The following is a 22,857-nucleotide window of genomic DNA, read 5'->3' as shown; positions in this document are numbered from 1 at the left end:
ATGGCATAACACCTATCCCAAATTCCTAATATCTGCATTAAAATGTCTCACTAAAAATACTGAAGCAAAATGATTAAAAATAACCATAAAATAGTATAAATAGTTAATAGAATCAGGAGAAACATGTCAGAATCCAAAGTGAAAACTGAACTTATGAGTCTCACAATGCCCTCATCAGCTGCAAGTGCCTATAGCCAGTGGGTACATTCCATGTATTCCATGCCGTTGTCATTTGTTTGACCATATTGGTGTGTATTTCTTGAGAAGCTGAAGTTTATCGTTAAGATAATGGTTGAACCTAACTAACTCCAATATATCCCGTGATGGTCTCTTTGATCCTTCCATGGGAGTCATCTAATTAAACTGCCTCTATTTTGCAGTGCATTACTGTATTTCCAGTTTTGTGGTGTGAGGCAGTGCTCTGGGCCAAAATGCCTTTGTAAAAAGTTCAATTGCAGAGAAAAGTGCACTTCTTGCTAAGAATCAGGAAGTCAGGAGTAAGAAGGGAAGTTAGCAGAACATTTTTATACATGAAAGTCACAGGCTTATGTATAAGCTACCAGGAAAGGCCATTAAAGTGAATATTGTAAATTAGGGAATGAGGTATTTTTGAACAGCGAACAGATTGAAGGATATGATCAGAACATAATTAGATGGGGTTAAAAGGGTACTTTGGGTCAAATGACATTTTCCAGTTCTTAAAAATTCTTATGCAGTTTGGTCGGCTACAGGTTTCTGATCAGGATCTGAGTACCCCACTGAATTTTCTATGGTGGTCCTAATTAGAGAATGGAAACGTGGGACTTTCTGCGCATGTGTGTTATCCTACTTGGTATAACCCTATTGGGAATCATAAACAAACGAATGCCATCTCTTGTTTAACTCTATAGATCTTGTCAGCTAAGCTCGGTAGCACTCTCACCAGAAGGTTATGACTTCAAGCTGCATTATGGACCTGAGCACATAACCTAGGCTGACACATCAGCACAGTACTGAGGAAGGACTGTGTTGTTGGAGGTGCTGTATTTCAGATGAACGTTAAACTGAAGCCCTGCATGCTCACTCAGGTGGACGTAAAAGAACTCATGACACAATTCAAAGAAGAGCAGGGAGTTCTCCTAGCGTCCTGGACAACATTCCCCCCTTAACCAACACCACCAAAACAGACTATCTGGTCATTCATTCATTTGTTATTTCTGGGACCTTGCTGTCCACAAATTGGCTACCACATTTGCCCGTAAAACAAAAGTTATTGCATTTCAAAAGTAATCAATTGGTTATGAAGCACTTTGGGACGTCATGAGAAAGGCACTATTTAAATGCAAGCCCATTCTTTCTTAATATGGATTACCTTACATAAACATAATACCTTATGATTGCAGTTTGCCTTCATTTTTTGTTTCTCATTCTCCTGTTATGTGTTGTGCTTTGTTTCTTTGCATAAATTAGTTTAGAAAAAAAATCAGTTGGCAGAACAACCTGTTAGGATATCCTCTATTTCATGTTTAGTTCCTATTAATGACCACAACTCTAGCCAAAACATGAAAGTAAAAATGTTTAAGTTGCTTTACTAAAGGTTTGCAATGTGTACAATGCCAATTTTTTATTACACCAGGGACCAGTGCGCAGGATTATGTACCTAAATGTATACCTTCAACAACTACAGAAAAGAACATTAGGCCTTTTGACTGTACTCACTGTACTCACATTTTTTGCTGTTGTGGATCACTTCTCAACCATTTTTTCTAACCTCCCTTTCTATTTTCTTTTGAAAATATCATTACTTTACATTTATCTCTCCTCACCACATTTGACTGCCTTACTCTTTTCAGTTGTCTCTGCACATAATATTTTGTTATTAAAAGCTCATTTATGGCACTCTATAGTAGTTACAGATGTTAAAAAACTCTACTAGCTGGATCTATTCCTGTTTTGCAAATAAATAAAGAAAAAAATGCTTTAGGAAACAAGAAAGTGCAGGGAGGATTTCAAGTGAAAAACCTGCCAGTATTTTTATTCTAAATTTTGCAACCTGATTAAGTTAGAATGAATGACAAAGGTACAAGATAATTAATGGGAGACTCGTAAATAGCAAAGGTTGACTTAGGAATTAAGCTGCTGCAGCAAGTTTGCTTGGCCATCACAATTTGAAATGATGTTTATGCAGCACAAATTTAGGCATACTTTTAAAAAGCATTTTGCCACAAAAAGGACTTCCTACTTAATCACTTTCCTGCAAATTCAGAGCAGACAAGCACAGAGTGCCAAACTGCTTATGTTCCCTGCTCTGGTCCATTTCATTTTGTGAGACATGTCTCTTTTTTTTCCTGGTTCCAGTTTCCTGTTATAATTACTGCTTTTAACAAATATATTCTAGATTTTGTATTGTGTTGGTTTACCCAAAAGACTGTGAATGCCTTGGTTTGCTATCCATCCACATTGGACGCTTCAATTCTTCTGAGGCTAAAACCATCCCACTATCAGTCTGGTAATCCTGAGAAAAACAACAGTAAGTTCATTCAGGATTGCTATATATAACAACAGAAGCAGTTAGAAGTATTTAACTTTATTATCGTCTATATAATCTAGAAAATCCTTCTGACATTTTGAAATATGATTAAATAATTGTTCATTGTTGACTTTAGCCTCAGTTTTAAATTATAGATTTATATCAACCTGGAATTGTAGGTGGTATTTATTGGGTGTTCCTACCCCTCTGACCAATGCCCTTGTATTACATCAGCACTGGAAAAATTACAGGTCAACAAGACAAAGTATAAGGAAACCAATATTCATGTGCATGTATGAAGGCACACAATCAGACATTCAGGCTCCACCCTACTTTGGGCTTCTATACAGCACATGCCATGAATTACTTATTTGTTTATTTAAATCAATCTTCTACTTGGTTTACTAACATCACAAGGTACAGATGAGGAAGGCCATTCGACCCATCTTAATTCATCCACCCAGAATGACCCTGCATTCCCCTCTTTGCTCATCTAATTGTCTCCTAAATGTTTTCAGAGCTTTAGCCTCCATCATTCTGCCCAGATGTCCATTCCATGTGTTGATCACTTTGTGTGAAGAAGAACTTCCTGATATCAGTTCTAAAACTACCTTTTATAGTGTAAACCTGTGTCCCCTTGTCCTGCTCCGAGTTTAATTTATTGTAGATTTCAGCTTAACTTTTATACCATTTACTATCTTATATGCCATCTTAATATGACCAACTTGATTGAGTTCTTTGATGAAATAACGGAGAGGGTTGATGAGAGTAGTGCAGTTGATGTTGTGTATATGGACTTTCAAAAGGCATTTGATAAAGTACCACAGAATAGACATGTAAACAAAATTAAAACCCACGGAATCAAAGAGACAGTGACAGCGTGGATAGAAAATTGGAAATGGGGCAGAAAGTAGAGTAGTGGTGAACGGTTGTTTTTCAGACTGGAGGGAAGAATACAGTGGTGTTCCCCGGGGTCGTTATTAGGACCATTGTTCTTTTTGATATATATTAATGGACTTGGGTATACAGGGTATAATTTCAAAGTTTGCAGATAACACGAAACTTGGGAATGTAGTAAACAATGTGGATGATAGTAACAGACTTCAGGAGGACATAGACAGACTGGTGAAATAGGCAGACACATGGCAGATGAAATTTAATGCAGAGAAGTGTGAAGTGATATATTTTGGTAGGAAGAATGAGGAGAGGCAATATAAATTAAATAGTGCAATTTCAAAAGGGGTACAGGAACAGAGATACCTGGGTGTGTATGTACACAAATATTTGAAGGTGGCAGGACAAGTTGAGAAGGCTGTTAAAAAAGCATCTGACATCCTGGGCTTTATTTATAGAGGCATAGAGTACAAAAGCAAGGAAGTTATGCTAAACCTTTATAAAACACTGATTAGGCCTCAACAGGAATACTGTGTTCAATTCCGGGCACCACACTTTAGGAAGGATGTCAAGGCCTTAGAGAGGGTGCAGAAGAGATTTACTAGAATAGTACCAAGGATGAGGGACTTCAGTTATGTGGAGAGACTGGAGAAGCTGGGGTTGTTCCCCTTAGAGCAGAGAAGGTTAAGATGAGATTTGATAGAGGTGTTCAAAATCATGAATGGTTTTTATAGAGTAATTAAGGAGAAGCTGTTTCCTGTAGCAGAAGGGTCAGTAACCAGAGGACATAGATTTAAGGTGATTGGCAAAAGAACCAGAGGTGACATGAGGAAACATTTTTTTAGGCAGAGAGCTGTTATGGTCTGGAACAGACTGCCTGAAAGGATGGTGGAAGCAGATTCAATAATAACTTTCAAAAGGGAATTGGATAAATGCTTGAAGGGAAAAAATTTACAGGGCTACGGGGAAAGAGCAGTGGAATGGGACTAATTAATGGGAACTTCGAAGGAACTGGCACAGGCACGTTGGGCCGAATGGTCTCCTGCTCTGCTGTAACATTGTATGATATACTTCTATAAGATCACCTCTCAGATGTCGCCTTTCTATGCTGAAAAGCCCAAACCTCTCCAGTCTTTCCTTATAACTTAGACCCTGACTCCAGGGATCAGTGTCATGGCTCTTCTCTGTATTGCCTTCAATGATTGAATGTCTCCCTTGTTTCTCGGTGGCCAAGACTGGACACAGTGCTCAAGTGCGATCAGACCAGAACACTGTACAGTTTGATCACAACTTCCGCTAACTTGTGACATTTCAGGATTTTTTGATCATTTTTCCACAGAAAGGATTTAGGAAAAAGTTACTTTTAGGTGCTGGGTTTTAAAAACAAAGTGGATTTGCATAGTTTTAAAGAGGGGGCCACAAGCTGCAGGCTTTTGCTGAATGTATGTTAAAAGCAGACATAGACGCTGTTACCCACAACAATTGGAAGCCATTACCTCATGGGCCGTGGTGCCAATATTTAAAAAGTCAATAAGTCAGAACTGAGAAATTACAGGCCCATTAGATTGATTTCAGTTATAGGCAAGTTGCTAGAAGGGATCAGTAGAGATACATTGTACGACCATCTTGACAGAGAAGATGCTATTAGAGATATGAAAAGAAGACCCTGGGTTCAATTTTGAAATGGTGGCGGATTGGCAGCGGGGGGGTGAAGGTCCATGTGGCAAACCCGAATAAACAAAACTTACCGTTTCCAACGCGATCACGTGGTGATTGATGGTGATCAATGTGCTCTCTGGGTTTCGCACCCGGCAGCCAGCCTGATTGACAGGCTGGCTGCCATCAGGAGCTGCAACGCGAGGTGGGGGGGAGAGAAGGAGAGAGAGCGAGACATCATTCCGCACTGGAACTGAAGACTGGGGTGGGGGGGAGAGTGGAAGATCGGGGGGGAGAGGGGAAGATCGGGGTGAAGATCGGGGTGAAGAGGAGAAGATCGGGGTGAAGAGGAGAAGATCGGGGGGGAGAGGGGAAGATCGGGGGAAAGAGGAGAAGATCGGGGGGATGAGGGGAAGATCGGGGTGAAGAGGGGAAGATCGGGGGAGAAGAGGGGAAGATCGGGGTGAAGAGGGGAAGATCGGGGTGAAGAGGGGAAGATCGGGGTGAAGAGGGGAAGATCGGGGGGGAGAGGGGAAGATCGGGATGAAGAAGAGAAGATCGGGAGGAAGAGGGGAAGATCGGAGTGAAGAGGAGAAGATCGGGAGGAAGAGGGGAAGATCGGAGTGAAGAGGGGAAGATTGGGGGGAGAGGGGAAGATGAGGGGACATCGGGGAGGTGAAGAGGGGGAGATTGGTGGGAGAGGGGAAGATCGGGGTGAAGAGGGGAAGATCGGGGGGAAGAGGGGAAGATCGGAGTGAAGAGGGGAAGATCGGGGGGGAGAGGGGAAGATCGGGGGGGAAGAGGGGAAGATCGGAGTGAAGAGGGGAAGATCGGGGGGAGAGGGGAAGATCGGGATGAAGAGGGGAGGTGAAGGGGGAAGATCGGGGGGACAAAGAGGGGGTGATCGGGGGGACATCGGGGGGGTGAAGAGAGGGAGATCGGAAAGGGAGACATCGGACATCGGAGCAGGGTGGAAAGGTAGGTTGATTTTGTGTTTTAACTTCCTGCAATGGTTTTTGATGTACTTTATTTTGTTTCTTTTTCCCTGATCCGGCCCTTCACGCTTGAGTTCACCAGGCATGAATCAGAAGCGGTGGGCAAGCCACCCAGGTAAGTTAAAAATCGTTATAATCACGTAATCTGTTACAAGTAAAGTGCCTTAAGTACCTCAATGAGGTACATTTGGCTCTTTAACTGTCATCCCGCCAGCAATTAAAGCCGGCGGGACTTCCAGATTCGGGACGCCTGCGTGCACACAAGTGCATCCCTGGGGAACTCAGAAGTCGGTGGGTTGAAGCCGGCTTCTGAACCTGAACGGGATTTCTGCAATTTTCGGAGCGCCCCAATGGACGCGCAATTTCCCCATAAAATTGAGCCCCATATCTCACTAACCTGGTTAAATTTCTTAAGGAAGTTACTAGGTTGGTGGATGTAGGTAGCTCAGATAACAATGTATATCTTGATTTTCAAAAAGCCTTTGATAAGGTGTCACACAATAGGTTCCTTAATAAGATATAATCCTATAGGATTAGTGGGTAGATTTTGGTTTGGATAAGGAATTGCTTGTTATTAATGGTAGTGGTTCTGAGTGAGGACAAGTCATTAGTGGAGTCTCGCAGGGATTGGTGTTAGGGCTGTTTCTCTTTACCATCTTTATGTATGATCTGGATGAAGGAGCCAGGGGAACAGTTTGCATGTTTGCAGATGATATAAAAATTTGTGCAGATGTTAGGACTTTAGATGAGAGAAATAGATTGCAGGCAGATCTAAATGCAGTGGCGGAATGGGCCAGCATCTGGCAGATGTCATTTAACATAGATAAATGCAGTCTTATGCACTTGGGCAGGGCCAATGCCAAGCCTGTGTTCACTATGCAGGGATGCATGCCCAAGGCTGTTGAGCGGGATAAAGACCTGGGTGTACTTGAATCTCTGAAGGTGCATGATCTTTCGCCTGTGAGGCTACTGCGAAAACAAATGTAATGTTAGGATATATTGCAGGGATGATTAAATACAAATCAAAAAATACTGTACTGTCTTGGGTCTTGGTTAGGCGTCATTTAGAATAGTTGGGTAAAATTTCAAGTGGCCGCAGAAGGTGGGTGGAGCAAGCCTGCCTCCTTCCCGATGGAAGAGGCCCAAGTCCCAAACCCTTTTCATCGGTGGGCTTCAAAAGCATTTGGAGCAACTTGCCTTTCGGATGTAGTGGGAAATCTGAGCTGCTTGTGCTTTCGGAGCAGCTTGTTGATTGGAAGAAGCGGGAAATCTGGCAGCTCCACTGTGGACCCCAGCCGGTCCAAGTAAATTAAGGGGGGGGGGGTGGGAGGCAAGAGATGATCCTAAGGGAGGGCCGCAAAGGGTTGGGCATCACATGGATCCATTTTTTGTGGGGCCAGGTGGAGCATTCGTGTTCCTTCTTACTCCATGAAAATCATTTAAGAACCTTTTCTCAAATTTTTTTGAGAGGCCTGCACGCTCCGCCCATGGTACTTGAAAATTGCACAGGGGTCCTATTGCCATCATAGGACTCTGATTTGCATGGGCTAATGAGGTGCCCACCTATTTCTGGTGGCTTGTCCATTTCTAGGCCCCGGCAAAACAGCAGAGACCTGGATGTCGACAGGAACAGGGCAGTAACTGTTATGCTGCCATTTTGATTGCACTATTGCCCCGTTCCCATCATGCAAATGAATAAAAATCGGCCGCACTGTGTCCAGTTTTTGTCCCTCACATGGTAGGTCATATAGAGACCTTGGAAAAGGTTCAGAGGAGTGCCAACAGATTGATACCTAGTTTAAAAGCCCTTAGTTACCACAGTAGGCTTAGGCAGCTGGGGCTTTTTACTCTAGAAAAGCATAAACTTCAAGGAAATTTGATTGAGGGCTTTATAAAGAAATGAAAGGATTAGATTTGGTCCATGTCGATAAGCTATTTGAGTTAGAAAAGTTAAGGAGAAGCAGGGGACATGTGTATAAGTTACGTAAGCACAGAACTAGCTTAAGTATCAGGAGTTACGTCTTTTCACAGAGAGTAATCAACCTATGGAACGCTTTGCTGGCTTGTGCAGTGAGTGTGAATTTGTTGCAAACACTCAGAAGGGAGCTGGACACGTTCCTGAATATGGCGGATGTAATTACGTCTAGAAGTATTGGGAATGTGTCTCCCAGACACCAAGCTCTCCTGCTTCTTGTTTGATCATCTTCGGAGGTTGGGGAGGAATTTCCCAGAATGTTTTATCTAAATTTTTTCCTTTTTTTTAACTCTCCAAGGAAATTGCATGGTTGATTGGTGGGTGCAGAGTGGGAAAAGAGGAAGTGAATGGAGTTTATGGTGTGCAACAGTTGCATCATGACAGTATGGTATGGACTGGAAGGAACAACTGGTCTTTTCCTGGCCTTCATTTTCATATGATTATATCCCAGGGGCTCCCGACAAACAGTCACACCATGGGGGAGGTGGAATGTCCATTCCTATTAAGCTTTACAAGAAGATAGTTTCAGAAGAGACAGTCAGATAGTGAAGATCTGCAAGAAGAATGGAACAGAGGAGAGGGGAGTTAGGAAATTAGCTTTAAGTCAAACAAGACGACCCATTGAAGTGGGGTAAAATAGCATATTTGTTATTTTAAGTTGTTTTGATGGAAATTAATGAAACTGGTTGTAACTGTTGTCCTGTATCTTTATCTTACTGTGAAATAAAGCAGCTTAGCATTTCATATCAACTTTCACCTCAATTACTGGTAACATTGGAGAAAATTGAAGAAATAAATGTATAAAAATCATGAGTATCCGGTCCAGATTACAAGGGGATGCTATTGTTACATCACTGGGTTATGCTATCACACAAGTGGATAAAGGGAAGTGCAAGTCAACTCCCATAAAAGTAAGATGCTCAGGCCACCTAAGGGACACCTAAGGAACAACTGACATCTCTGAACCCAAGAAGGTATCTACCGCAGAATCAAATTTCCTAACACTTGTATTTTACTGTTTTTGTTATGTAGTTTAAGATTCTGGCTTTTTTGATTGCTGCTCCACATTGGTTGGACATATTCAGCATTGAGTCTACTAATTTTTTTTCACTATTGTTATGCCCACTTACATATTTTGTTTAACTCATACTGTAATTTCTGGGCTTCTTTTTCGATTCCATTGCCCTCTCTAGTTTGGTTTCATCTGCAAATTTGATTAATTTGGATCCGTATTCGGAACCATTTTCTGATTATGTGCCTACTCTGGAGGATACCCAAAGACTAGCTTCTTGTTGCAATGACGATAGGTGTCCATTTGTAACAATTCTGCAATGGTTCCCAAATCACTGTGTACACTGTAAAAGATTGACTACATATTTATCAGAGGATTACAGAACATCCACATGAAGGAAACTGTATTTAATATTAACTGGCACAGCCATATTTAATAATTTCAAAAATTTGCATCTGGATAACATACTTCTTACTTTTTCTTTACTCTTATTTTAATCTTCAAACAGCACTAGTCAGCCTAAGCAGTTTATTACTTGTGGGGTGGGAGTTTGAACAGTTAAATTTGAAGTTGCTTAATGACATGCTGCTGTTTTCCTCCCATTCTCCTTCCTCTCTGTTCTATTCCACTTGATTAACATTTCTCTCATTAACCTGCCGCCCTGGGATGTTGTTATGTCTGGTTCAGTTCCTTGTCTCTGTCATTTTACATCTTTCAATTTTTTATACCTTGTTATGATCATTTTGACTGCAGTACCCATTTGGTCCAGTTTCAACTGAATGCTGAGTGGAAATCTCGCACATTGTTCCTAAGATTTCATTGGTTTTAATAGTTCCCTGCTTATTGCCATTAAGCATGGAAAGCAAATCCATCCCAATACAGTTACTCAAGTAGTGAACAAAGGAAAATATGATTTCTTTCAGAAGAACTATGGAGCTTAAGCTTAAGAGATTCAAACTGTCCTGTCTTTTTCTGGTTAATTAAACCTAACTTTGGAAGCATGAGAATAATCCATAAAAGTGCAATGATTTTAGAGACAGAGTTGGTTATCAGTTCCAGACATATTTATAATCATAGCTTATTCTGTTATTTCATCATTATCATAAAGCTCAAGGTGCTCAAAAATTCAAAGGGAAGAGGGGAAGATTTTTACAATCCCAAAAGATTCAGAGGGAAGCCAAAAATTATTTGTGAAGTTTGTCATAACATGGTAGATAACATCTATCCATTGTAATGTGGGGCAGGATGCTTGTGAAGCTATATTGTAACTCTTAAGTTTTGAAACAGAGCCAAAGCTATCAAACAGTACATGGCAGTCTTGAGAATCATTAGAAAACTTACATCTGTTAAAGTTGTAAGCTCAAGTGGTAACTCTTCAAACGTCTTTAAATTCTGTGGTTGTTTCTTCATACAAGTGTTAATATATCTGCAGTGACAGCAATATGTTGTTACACATTAAAATGAGACTACATATCAGATTGTAAATAAAGACAAAAAAAAATTCCTAGTCCATAACTCTGTTTACAATAGTGGCAACATGAAAAGGTGAATAATGGATTCAAATATAAGCAAAGTTTTGTCATTAGTATCTGATTAACGATCCAAAGAATTACAACTTAACTTTAATGCCTTGTGCAGAATATTTAATAATGATATTAATATAGATATCGTAAGAAGAATGTCTAAAATTGCATATGGCACAAACTTATGTGGATGCAGGATATTGTGAGGTGGATGTCTCGCAAACAGACCCACACTGAATAGACAAAATGGGAAATGGCATTTAATACTAAAATGTAAGGTAAGAACTATCAGTGCTAAAAACAGCAAATCTGGTTACATCATTAAATAAGCTGAAACAGGGGAAAAAGACGTGGGCTCATTAAATATCAAAATCCCACCGCATTGTTTGGCAGTAATTGCCAAGTCAAATAGAATGTTACAAGTAAATCCTTGGGCTCTATTTTAGCACCCGCTATCGGGTGCATTTCCCGCGGGGGGGCTCTGAAAATCGGAGAATCCCGGCGCGGTACCGGAGCCCGCCCCGAACCTGCCCACTTCCGGGTTCCCCACTGACGCGCCGGCGTGCGCGCGCAGCCCCCGCTGGTGGGAATCCCTTTAGGCAATTAAAGCCAGCGGGATGCCACTTGACAGTATTTAGTTAGGTATTTCAGGTCATTAACTGACCTGATTAAGGGACTATGTGGGATTTTAGAACAAAATGGGACTGTTTCCCACACTGGGGGAAACACTCCCAGGTCGAATGGACGTGTTGCAGCTGTCAGCCTGTGGCAGCTGCAAAGGTCCATTTGACAGGTGGAGTGGGGGGGGGGGGGGAGACCCTCACTCATTGCAGGAGGCCACTCTGTCACTTGGGACAAAGTTTGGCCTCCACCACCTTCCTCCTGACAGTCAAAGTCACCAACCTGCACGCTTACCCTGGGGTCCGGAGACATTTACCTACCTTGCGGACCCCCTCAGATGTACATCTTGCGGATGGGGGCCGCCATAGCTGCAGTCATGACCCACTCGGAGGACGAACAGCATCACCAGCCTCGCCGTCCACCTCTGACACGTGGAGCTCCACAACAGAGTGCTGTGACACATCCACCTGTACAGCAGGAGGGAGGGCTACCGCAGAGAGAGATGCGTCGCAGAGGGCACTACCCTCGCCACAGGGTCCACAGACCGAGGCTCAGCCTCCTGGACCTCTCTGAGCAGCAGTGCACACGGAGGCTCAGAGTCACTCGGCATGTAGCCGTGGACATCTGCAGCCTCTTTCAGGCCGAGCTGCTCCTGGCTGGCCCCAGCACCATCTTCTTACCTGTCGCTGTCACAGTCACCACTGCCCTCCACAACTTCTCCTCCGCATCCTTCCAGGGTGCAACCGGGGACATCGCCGATGTCTCTCAGTCGTCTGCGCAGAAGAGCCCTGCAAATACACCTACACCCACTCTGCAGTGACACAATGGGTGGCATCAGTGGTGGGCCCTCATAGTGATCCTCAGGAGCGGGCATTATTGCACAAACCAGACAGGATTCGCGAAGACATGGCAGTAATGGTGCCAATATAATGTGTGATGTGAGTTGTTCTGAAATTCAATATAAGTAACACCCATGATGAACCCTCAAACACCCTTGTGCATCCCCTTCATGCTCACGACACGTTTGCCTTACGCTGCCTATTGCACATATGTGATGCATGCCCTGTGGCTGCAGCACAGGTGGTGGCAGGTTGAGTGAGGCTGGCCGTGAAAGAGATGCACGAGAGGGTGAGTATGAGATAGAGCCATGAGATTGTATGAGGATTGGGTTGCGTGGTAGTGGCGGGGTGAGTACTGGCGAGGTGAGTAGGTGCAGGTAAGATGAGGATGAGGTCTGTGTGGGTGTGAGGGGTGATGTGACAGGGTAGTGTTGGAAGTGCCGAAGGAGATGTGGGGTGGGGGCAGTGCTGTGGCAGACGGAGTGTAGGGGAAAGACTATGTGTACTCACTTTGGCTGACCTACTAAGGTCATTGGAGCGCCTCCTGCACTGTATGCAGATGGGCGATATGTTGGTGGTGCTGGTGACCTCCTCTGCCACCTCAAGCCAGGCCTTCCTGGTGGCAGAGGCGGGCCGCTTCCTCCTGCCCGCCAGGTAGAAGATCTCTGTCCTCCCCCTCCTCCTCACCCCATGTATTGATACCTGGAGTGAGGCATCATTAAACTGGGAACAGCCTTCCCCCTGGGCTGCTCCATGCTGTAATTTTTGCAATTTGTTGCAGCATCTGTCAGCGGAGGACTGCCCCTTTAAATAGAGCGCCTCCAGCTGACAGATGGTACTGCGCATGCGCAGCCCGACCGACGCGCAGATCAGCAGTGGGGAACCCGGAGGAGCAGGTAAGTGGATCCAATTAGTGGTTTGTCTGCTACGATCGCGCGGGAAACCCACTAATTTCACCGGGCGCGTTACCCACGCGCCCGATAGCCCCCCCGCCGCGAACCCGCAGCCCTGCTAACATCGGGCCCCATACGTCTAAATATGTAATAACATGCTCTAAAGACTGATGAGACCATTGGGTAGATTTTAACCACCACACCCTGCTCAGCGGTGAATGGGAGGGGTTAAAATTGTCTGAATCCACTTACTGGCTGGAGGCTGCACCGTTTCTGCCCGGCGACATTTTATCTTCACCGACTTTGAAGTTGGCTCAGGCTCCTGCTACAGGCAAGCGAAGGCCTAATATAACATCATCGGTGCCACAACATGATTTTTATGATGACTCAGGGGGAGGCCTGCCTGCTGTCAAAACTACCAGAGAAAGGTGGCGGGATGCAGCAGAGTGGCCGGAGGAGGCCAAGGTAAGTAATATGTTTTAATCTTTGGTAGGAATCCCTAGCCCTGCCCTAGGGCCTTTCCACTCCCTCTCCTTCCTCACACCAGCATCTGTTTGGGACCCCTCCCCCTCTCCCCTTACCCTATACTGGGTACTGTTCCCTTGGGTCCCCGGTGGCAGCTAGCTCCCGCCTCAATCCCACTCCCGACCGCCAGCCTTGATGTCATTCCTGCTGGCTTCAGGTGGGAGACAGATTTCAAATATGAAAATGAGGCCCGTCAGTTAAAATGGGCTGGGCCTTGCCTCCTTCAGAATCTAACTTTTAAAAATCATGAAGCAAGTCATGGGGTGGATGTGGAGAGGTTTTGTTGCACTGATCAAAAAAAACTGGATGACATAATTGTAAGTTGCCAAAACCAAAAGCTAAAAGTAACTTGAGAAGCAATTTAGCACTTAGATAGACTGCCATCTAGCACAATAAATGTGACAAAGTTCAATCAATGAAAAAACAGAAGTTCCAGATTTAACAAGGATTGCAGAAATACAGGCTTAGTTTTCTTTTTCTCTCTCCAACTATCTCCTACACTCAAGCAGGCTTTTTCAACTGAAATGGCATCCATGTCCCTGCCAACGCTGCTGTCTGGCGACTAGTAAGTAAATGGACATAACCCTTTCTTACAATATTCCCTCATTCTTTTCAGCCCAGCGTCTTATCTCCAGTCAGTAATACAGCTGACAACCCAAGAGCTCAGTGGTCAACAGAAACCCAGACACAGATGTCAGCAAAGGTTATGATTCACAGTGGGTTCTCCCTGTCTGATGGAGCCACTCACTTTTTATTAAAAGTTAAAAATGACTGTGTTGATTCAAGCTCTATCCCTTTGCTCAAACTGATTAAATAACTGCTTGTTCCTGCATTACTGTGCTGAGTTCATTCAGTTAGCATTTTAGGATAGCTGCTATAAACAATTGTTGACAGCAGGGAAAGATGGCAATTTTTATCTTAAAAACATAAGAACATAAGAAATAGGAGCAGGGGTAGGCCATACAGCCCCTCGAGCCTGCTCTGCCATTCAATAAGATCATGGCTGATCTTCAACTTCAACTCCACCTTCCTGCCCGATCTCCATATCCCATGATTCCCCCAGAGTCCAAAACTCTATCAATCTCAGCCTTGAATATACTCAACGACTGAGCATCCATAGCCCTCTGGGGTAGAGAATTCCAAAGATTCCCCAACCTCTGAGTGAAGAAATTCCTCCTCATCTCAGTCCTAAATGGCCGACCCCTTATCCTGAGACTATGCCCCCTAGTTCTAGACTCTCCAGCCAGGGGAAACAGCCTCTCAGCACCTACCCTGTCAAGCCCTTTAAGAATTTTATACGTTTCAATGAGATCCCCTCTCATTCTTCTAAACTCCAGAGTACAGGCCCATTTTACTCAATCTCTCCTCATAGGACAACCCTCTCATCTTATTTCTGTCTTAAATAAAAGAATTGCAGGTGGAGTTAACATGGATCTTAATTTGTCTGGTTTTAAGACATTTTGGGGGTGAAATTAGTCTTGGCTGTAATACAGACTGTAATACATTTTTACACCCCTCCTGATATTATTTTCCATTGAATTCAATCATATTGAAGAATTGATGTGGGAGATTTTGCAAGGTGATAAACGTCATAAAACCGAACCAATAGTAAACTTGCATGCTGAGTGATTTTGCAGAGTGCTCTTAGTAAATTACCTCCACACTTACAACAGTAGTGGTTTCACAGCACGTTACAGCACAGAAGGAGGCCATTTGGCCCAGCGTGCCTGTGCCGGTTTTTTGAAAGAGCTATCCAATTAGTCCCACTCCCCTACTCTTTCCCCATAGCCCTGTAAATTTTTTCCTTTCAAGTATTTATCCAATTCCCTTTTGAAAGTTACTATTGAATCTGCTTCCGTCACCCTTTCAGGCAGTGCCTGAGTGAACAGCTGAGAGTTTGGTGAGTGTGGGAGTTCGGTGAAGTGGGGGAAGGAGGTGCTGCTTTGCCTTGCTTTTCCTAACATTTTCCGCAGAGCGGCAGTGGACCTGAGCAGCAGAAGACTGAGATTGGGGAATAAAAGCAGCAGCAGACCTGCAACAAGAGAAAACTACTGTGCGAAGTCACAGGTGAGGCAGGAGAGTCCGAGAGGTGAGCACAGTATAAAAGGAGAGACCGAGAGCGGGAGGAGAGTCTGAGAGTCTAAGGCAAGTCATAGCAGCAGAGCTCGCACCCGTGATATGCTCCTCCTGCACTATGTGGGAAGTCATGGACACTACCAGTGTCCCTGGTGACCATGTGTGCAGGAAGTGTGTCCAGCTGCAGCTACTGGCTAACCGCATTTCGGAGCTGGAGCTGCGGGTGGATTCACTGTAGAGCATCCGCGATGCTGAGACTATCGTGGATAGCACGTTCAGTGAGGTGGTCATACCACAGGTAAAGATTACGCAGGCAGAAAGGAAATGGGTGACCGCCAGGCAGAGTAAAAGGACTAGGCAGGTAGAGCAGGAGTCCCCTGGGGCCATCTCCCTCTCAAACAGATATTCTGCTTTGGATACTGTTGGGGGAGATGGCTTATCAGGGGAAAGCAGCAAGAGCCAAGTTCGGGGCACCACGGGTGGCTCTGCTGCACAGGAGGGGAGGAAGAAGAGCGGCAGGGCTATAGTGATAGGGGATTCAATTGTAAGGGGAACAGATAGGCGTTTCTGCGGCCGCAAACGTGACTCCAGGATGGTATGTTGCCTCCCTGGTGCTAGGGTCAAGGATGTCACGGAGTGGCTTCAGGGCATTCTGGAGGGGGAGGGTGAACAGCCAGTAGTCGTGGTCCATATTGGTACCAACGACATAGGTAAAAAAAGGGATGAGGTCCTGCAAGGTGAATTTAAGGAGTTAGGAGATAAATTAAAAAGCAGGACTTCAAAGGTAGTGATCTCAGGATTACTACCGGTGCAACGTGCTAGTGAGTATAGGAACAGGAGAATAGACCGGATGAATGCGTGGCTGCAGGGATGGTGTAGGAGGGAGGGATTTAGATTCCTGGGACATTGGGACCGATTCTGGGGAAGGTGGGACCTGTACAAGCGGGACGGGTTACATCCGAGCAGGACCGGCACCAATGTCCTCGCGGGGGTGTTTGCTATTGCTGTTGGGGAAGGTTTAAACTAGAGTGGCGGGGGGATGGGAACCTGAGCGGGGAATCAGAAGGGAGTAAAGTTGAGATCAGCAAGAGAGGGGAAGACCCAGGGGAAATCTACAATGCAAATAGTACAAACAGTTGTTCAAGAACAAGTGAAAGGGAAAAGCGTAGAGCAGTGGAAAGAAAGTGTACTTTAGGCACTACAGATAAAGTAAAAACTAGAAGACGTAAGGCAATTAACCCAGCATCAAAGCTGAAGGTCAGGCTAGGGTGTGTGGCCCAACTAAGAGTTCTATATACAAATGCACGGAGTATAAGGAATAAATTAAATGAACTACAGGTTCAAATTCAAATTGGAGGATATGACATGATAGTTATTACTGAGACATGGCTGCAGGATGGTCAGGATTGGGAACTAAATATACCAGGTTATAAGGTCTACAGGAGAGATAGGGAAAATGGAAGAGGGGGAGGAGTAGCCTTAATGATTAGAGATGAAATCACTTCAATGATAAAGGGGGATATAACGAGAGGTAAGCAGCCAACAGAGACCTTATGGGTTGAATTGAAAAATAGGAAAGGATCTAAGACTATAGTGGGAGTTGTGTATAGGAGCCCTGGCACAGATCTGAAGTGCTAGATTGTATAAATGCAGAGATTAGACAAGCATGTAAGAAAGGCATAGTGGTCTTAATGGGGGACTTTAACCTTCACATAGATTGGGAAAAGCAGACTAGCAACTGTCAGAAAGGCAGCGAATTTCTTGAGTGTGTCCGGGATAGTTTTCTACAGCAGTATGTCCGAGAGGCAACAAGGGGGCAAGCCATACTAGATTTAGTAATGAGTAATGAACCAGATTTAGTTAACGGCTTAACTGTGCATGAACATCTATCCAATAGTGATCATAACATGATCGAGTTCAATGTAGTGTTTGAAAGGGAAAAAAGTGAATCAGCTGCAAAGATTCTAGATTTGGGCAAGTCCGACTTCAATGGGATGAGACAGAGACTGTCCACAGTAAACTGGGCAAATCTGTTAATGGGTAAAACGACTGATGATCAGTGGGAAATGTTTAAAGAAACATTTAACGTGATACAGAATGGGTTTATACCCGAGGGGCAAGAACTCTACTTGCCAAAAAAAACAGCCATGGACAACTAAAGAGGTAAGGGACAGTATAAGACATAAGGAAAGGGCATACAAAAAGGCAAAAAATGACACAGATCCTGGTGAATGGGAAAGATTCAAAGATCAACAAAGGGTCACAAAACAGATAGTGAGAGCTACAAAAAGAGAGTATGAAAAGAAACTGGCAAGGGATATCAAAACCAATACGAAGAACTTTTATAGTTATATTAGGAAAAAGAGGGTGGTCAGGAGCAGTGTTGGCCCCTTAAAAACTGAAAGTGGGGATATTGTCATTGACAATGGGGAAATGGCGGACATGTTGAACAATTACTTTGCGTCAGTATTTACAGTCGAAAAAGAGGATAGCATGCCGGAAATCCCAAGAAAACTTATATTGAATCGGGGACAGGGACTCGATAAAATTAACATAAGTAAAGCAACAGTAATAAAGAAAATAATAGCACTAAAGAGTGACAAATCCCCAGGACCAGATGGTTTCCATCCCAGGGTTTTAAAGGAAGTAGGTGAGCACATTGCGGATGCCCTAACTATAATCTTTCAAAGTTCTCTAGATTCAGGAACTGTCCTCTAGATTGGAAAATTGCACATGTCACTCCGCTTTTTACGAAAGGAGAGAGAGGGAAACCAGGGAATTATAGACCAGTTAGCCTAACGTCTGTTGTGGGGAAAATGCTGGAGTCCACAATTAAGGATAGGGTGACTGAACACCTCGAGAATTTTCAGTTAATCAGAGAGAGCCAGCATGGATTTGTGAAAGGTAGGTCGTGCCTGACAAACCTGATTGAATTTTTTGAAGAGGTGACTGACTAAAGTAGTGGACAGGGGAATGTCAATGGATGTTATCTATATGGACTTCCAGAAGGCATTTGATAAGGTCCCACATAAGAGACAGTTAGCTAAGATAGAAGCCCATGGAATCGAGGGAAAAGTACGGACTTGGTTAGGAAGTTGGCTGAGCGAAAGGCGACAGAGAGTAGGGATAATGGGTAGGTACTCACATTGGCAGGATGTGACTAGTGGAGTCCCGCAGGGATCTGATCTGGGGCCTCAATTATTCACAATATTTATTAACGACTTAGATGAAGGCATAGAAAGTCTCATATCTAATTTGCCGATGACACAAAGATTGGTGGCATTGTAAGCAGTGTAGATGAAAACATAAAATTACAAAGGGATATTGATAGATGAGGTGAATGGGCAAAACTGTGGCAGATGGAATTCAATGTAGACAAATGTGAGGTCATCCACTTTGGATCAAAAAAGGATAGAACAGGGTACTTTCTAAATGGTAAAAAGTTAAAAACAGTGGATGTCCAAAGGGACTTCGGGGTTCAGGTACATAGATCATTGAAGTGTCATGAACAGGTGCAGAAAATAATCAATAAGGCAAATGGAATGCTGGCCTTTATATCTCGAGGACTAGAGTACAAGGGGGCAGAAGTTATGCTGCAGCTATACAAAACCCTGGTTAGACCGCACCTGGAGTACTGTGAGCAGTTCTGGGCACCGCACCTTAGGAAAGACATATTGGCCTTGGAAGGAGTGCAGCGTAGGTTTACTAGAACGATACCCGGACTTCAAGGGTTAAGTTATGAGGAGAGATTACACAAATTGGGGTTGTATTCTCTGGAGTTTCGAAGGTTAAGGGGTGATCTGAACGAAGCTAATAAGATATTAAAGGGAACAGATAGGGTGGATAGAGAGAAACTATTTCCGCTGGTTGGGGATTCTAGGAGTAGGAGCCAAACCTTTCAGGAGCGAGATTAGAAAACATTTCTACACACAAAGGGTTGTAGAAGTTTGGAACTCTCTTCCGCAAACGGCAATTGATACTAGCTCAATTGCTAAATTTAAATGTGAGATAGATAGCTTTTTGGCAACCAAAGGTATTAAGGGATATGGGCCAAAGGCAGGTATATGGGGCCCGATTTTAGCAGGCCTGCGGGTTCCCAGCGGGTGGTCCTTCGGGAGCGTGGAAAACGCGGACGGCGAATTGAGTGCGCCCCCCGCGCGATCGCGGGATAATTGATCACATTAAGCCCTGGTTCCGGGTTCTCCGCTCCCCAGCTGCGCGCCGGCGGGCTGCGCATGCGCACTAACGTTATCGCGATGGAGGAGCTCCACTTAAAGGGGCAGTCCCCCAAAGCCCCTCCTGCTGCAAGCAAGAGGCAACACAGGATGGCGCAACCCAGGGGCAAGGCTGCGCCACGCTTCTCCGACCTCACGCTGCAGCTGCTGCTGGAGGGTGTGAGGAGGAGGAGGGACACGCTGTTCCCGGCGGACGGACGCAAGTGCCCTGGCTCCGTCACCAGGAAGGCATGGGCAGAGGTGGCGGCGGAGGTCAGCAGCAGGGCCAACACCCCCAGGACATGGGAGCAGTGCCGCAAGCGGTTCAATGACCTCACTAGGTCCGGCAAGGTGAGTACACCAACGCACCCTCCCACAACCCGTCCCCACCATCACGCCAAACATATCACAACCCCTCCTGCACAGCCACCACAGTGCTCCCGCAGCAATCCTCACAGCCACTCACCCACCATCCTCGCCGTGCCCGTGAGTACCCACCGTCCCTGTCCCCACCCGAACACTACCACACACCCCAATCCCCATGCAATGGGATGGGCATGTGGCACACACATCCTCCCATCCATCTGCCCCACGCTCAACCCACCCACACCGATGCTCGATGCGTCTCACTATGCAATATGCACTCACTCACGCATCTGTGTTTTGCCTTGACAGGAGAAGAGATGCAAGAATGACCGAGAAAGGGCCCGCACCGGAGGGGGCCAGCCGCACGTGGTCGAACTGACGGATGCAGAGGTGGAGGCGCTCGACCTCGCCAGCACGCAATATTGCCTCTCCGTGGCGGATGGCGAGTCTGGCGCTGCAGAAACGGCCGGTAAGGGAAAGCTGACACTCAACACTCATGATCGCGAGTGACCGTATCATCACCTGGCATCAGGCGCACCGTAACGTTTGTGCACATGCCTCATAGTGCCCTCTGTTCTCTTGCAGGGCCGTCTGCGAGCGCTGTGTGTGAGGAGGGCAATTCCTCAGAGGACATGCCGGTCTCTGAGGGTGCATCGTCACATATCAGCCAACCATCCACCAGCGCAGAGACACGCACCTCAGTGGGTCCCCCTCGCCAACTAGTTGGGCTTGCACATGGTGATTCACCGCGCACGTGTGAGCATGAGCAGACCCTGGTGGCAGGGGCAGCCGCGGAGGGTCCGCGTCGGTGGGAGCACTCATCTCCAGGCTCTGCTCAGCCGGACCCAGATGCTGAACCCCGGGGGCCACCAGTCAAAAGGAGAGTCGTCGAGGGGCACCAGCACATTGCCGAGGTACTGGGAGAGGTGCCACGCGCATTGTCCACGATCGTGCAGGCGATGGAGGAGTCCAACTCCTGCATGTGGGCATTGGTGGCACAGGTACAGGAGGGTATCGGCGACATAGTGTCGCGGGTAGGTGCAGGAACGTCTGCGGTGGAGGACAGGCTAGCCTCCCTCGAGCGTCACGCACAGCTGAACATCGAGTCCATGCAGGCCCTGACAACGGCTGTACGGATTCAGGCTGAGCAACATTCCGCCGCCATAAACAGGCTGACGGATACACTAGGGGTGGCGTTGCAAGGCCTCACACATGCCATCCAAACTGTCGTCCAGCAGGGTGGAAGGGGTGATGTGGGCCGACGCCACGAGAGGGATGATGGTGAACGGGGACATGGAAGCGGGGACGCTACTCAAGGTGCCACCACGTCCCACCCATTGCCTCCCTCTCAACCAGTACCCGCAATGGTGCCTCCTCTCCAGGTGGCCGAGTCTGCCCCTGCACAGGTGCAGGAGGAGCAGTCTATGGAGGTGCCCTCACGGGCACCGAAACTCAGGGGCCGTCGGCCCAAAGTATCTACACGGTCAGGGCAAGAACAGGAGCAACCTGCCACTACCTCTGCTGGAGCCACAGGGGTAGCACCACGTAGGGGTTCCCGTAAACGAAAGCCAAAGGCGTTATAAGCACAAAGGGAATGCACCAGGGTGTCTGTTCGTTTGTTTTGTTTATAGTCGTTCACCATGTACATATTAAACACAATCGTTCTCACCACTCCTGCCACCGCTCGTCCATTCTTCTGCGGCTTGTGCAATAGGTGCGTTCCGTGCGGCCCATCATGACGACGAACACCTGCTGGCGCCCATTGGCCACACTACTGAGGTTGCAGGAGTACTGGTGAGACTCTTCTGTGGAGGGGGCTGGTATGGCCCCTCGTATGTGCAGGTGATGGGATGAGAACGCCTCAGACTGTCTGACTCTAGGAGAACCGATGACGTATGAGTGCCTCCCTGGCCTGGCGACCATCCCGGTGAGCCGGTGTTCGGCGCATGGGTCGTACATCCTCCTCTCGCGTGGCCTCCTCCTCATCCCCCTTCTCCTCCACCTCCTCCTCCTCCTCCTCCTCCTCATCGTCATCCTCAATGTGGGTGGCGGGTGTGGGTGGGGCCTCCTCCAGCGGCACCCCTCTCTGTTGGGCCATGTTGTGCAGGGCACAGCAGACAACGATGATTCGTCCCACTCTGAATGGTGTGTATTGGAGCGCTCCCCCAGAACGATCAAGGCACCTGAAGCGCATCTTGAGCAGCCCTATGGTCTGCACAATTGTAGACCTGGTAGCAATGTGGCTGTCATTGTATCGACGCTGCGGCTCGGTGATGGGGTTCCTCAGAGGTGTCATGAGCCACGTGTGCAGGGGATACCCCTTGTCGCCTAGGAGCCAGCCGTTGCCGGTGTTGGGTGCGTGGAAGAGGGGCGGGACGGTGGACTCCCTGAGGACGAAGGCATCGTGGCAGCTGCCGGGGTATCTGGCGCACATGTGTAGGAATCTCTGGCGGTGGTCACAGATGAGCTGGACGTTCATGGAGTGATACCCCTTCCTGTTGATGAACAGCCCTGGCTCATGCAGAGGTGCCCGTATTGCGATGTGGGTGCAGTCGATTACACCCTGCACCCGTGGGAAGCCAGCCATGGCATGGAATCCAACCGCCCTCTCCATCTGGCTGCACTCGTCCATGGCGAAGTTGATGTAGTGCGAGGTCCTGTGAAACAAACCATCGGTGACCTGCCTTATGCACTTGTGTGCAGAGGACTGGCAGACCCCGGTGATGTCCCCGGTGGCACCCTGGAAGGATCTGGATGCG

The 22,857-nt window shown here is 46.3% G+C and overlaps 1 protein-coding gene across 2 annotated transcripts in view; it reads right to left on the bottom strand.

Moving 5' to 3' along the window:
- The window catches only part of flt1 (fms related receptor tyrosine kinase 1), a 206,344-nt gene that overhangs the window by 7,699 nt on the left and 175,788 nt on the right, over window positions 1-22,857 (bottom strand). For both annotated transcript variants that reach the window (XM_067986006.1, XM_067986004.1), the window contains exons 28-29: window positions 10,383-10,467; window positions 2,400-2,494 (exon numbers count right to left, since the gene is read on the bottom strand). In XM_067986006.1, coding sequence (XP_067842107.1) covers window positions 2,400-2,494; window positions 10,383-10,467 — 180 coding nt within the window. The remainder of the gene's footprint in view (window positions 1-2,399; window positions 2,495-10,382; window positions 10,468-22,857) is intronic.

This window comes from Heptranchias perlo, chromosome 6 (genome assembly GCF_035084215.1).
Source record: "Heptranchias perlo isolate sHepPer1 chromosome 6, sHepPer1.hap1, whole genome shotgun sequence".
NCBI classification, from domain to species: domain Eukaryota; kingdom Metazoa; phylum Chordata; class Chondrichthyes; order Hexanchiformes; family Hexanchidae; genus Heptranchias; species Heptranchias perlo.
The sequence above is the reverse complement of the archived record's forward strand: the minus strand, read 5'-3'. Positions and strand labels throughout refer to the sequence as shown.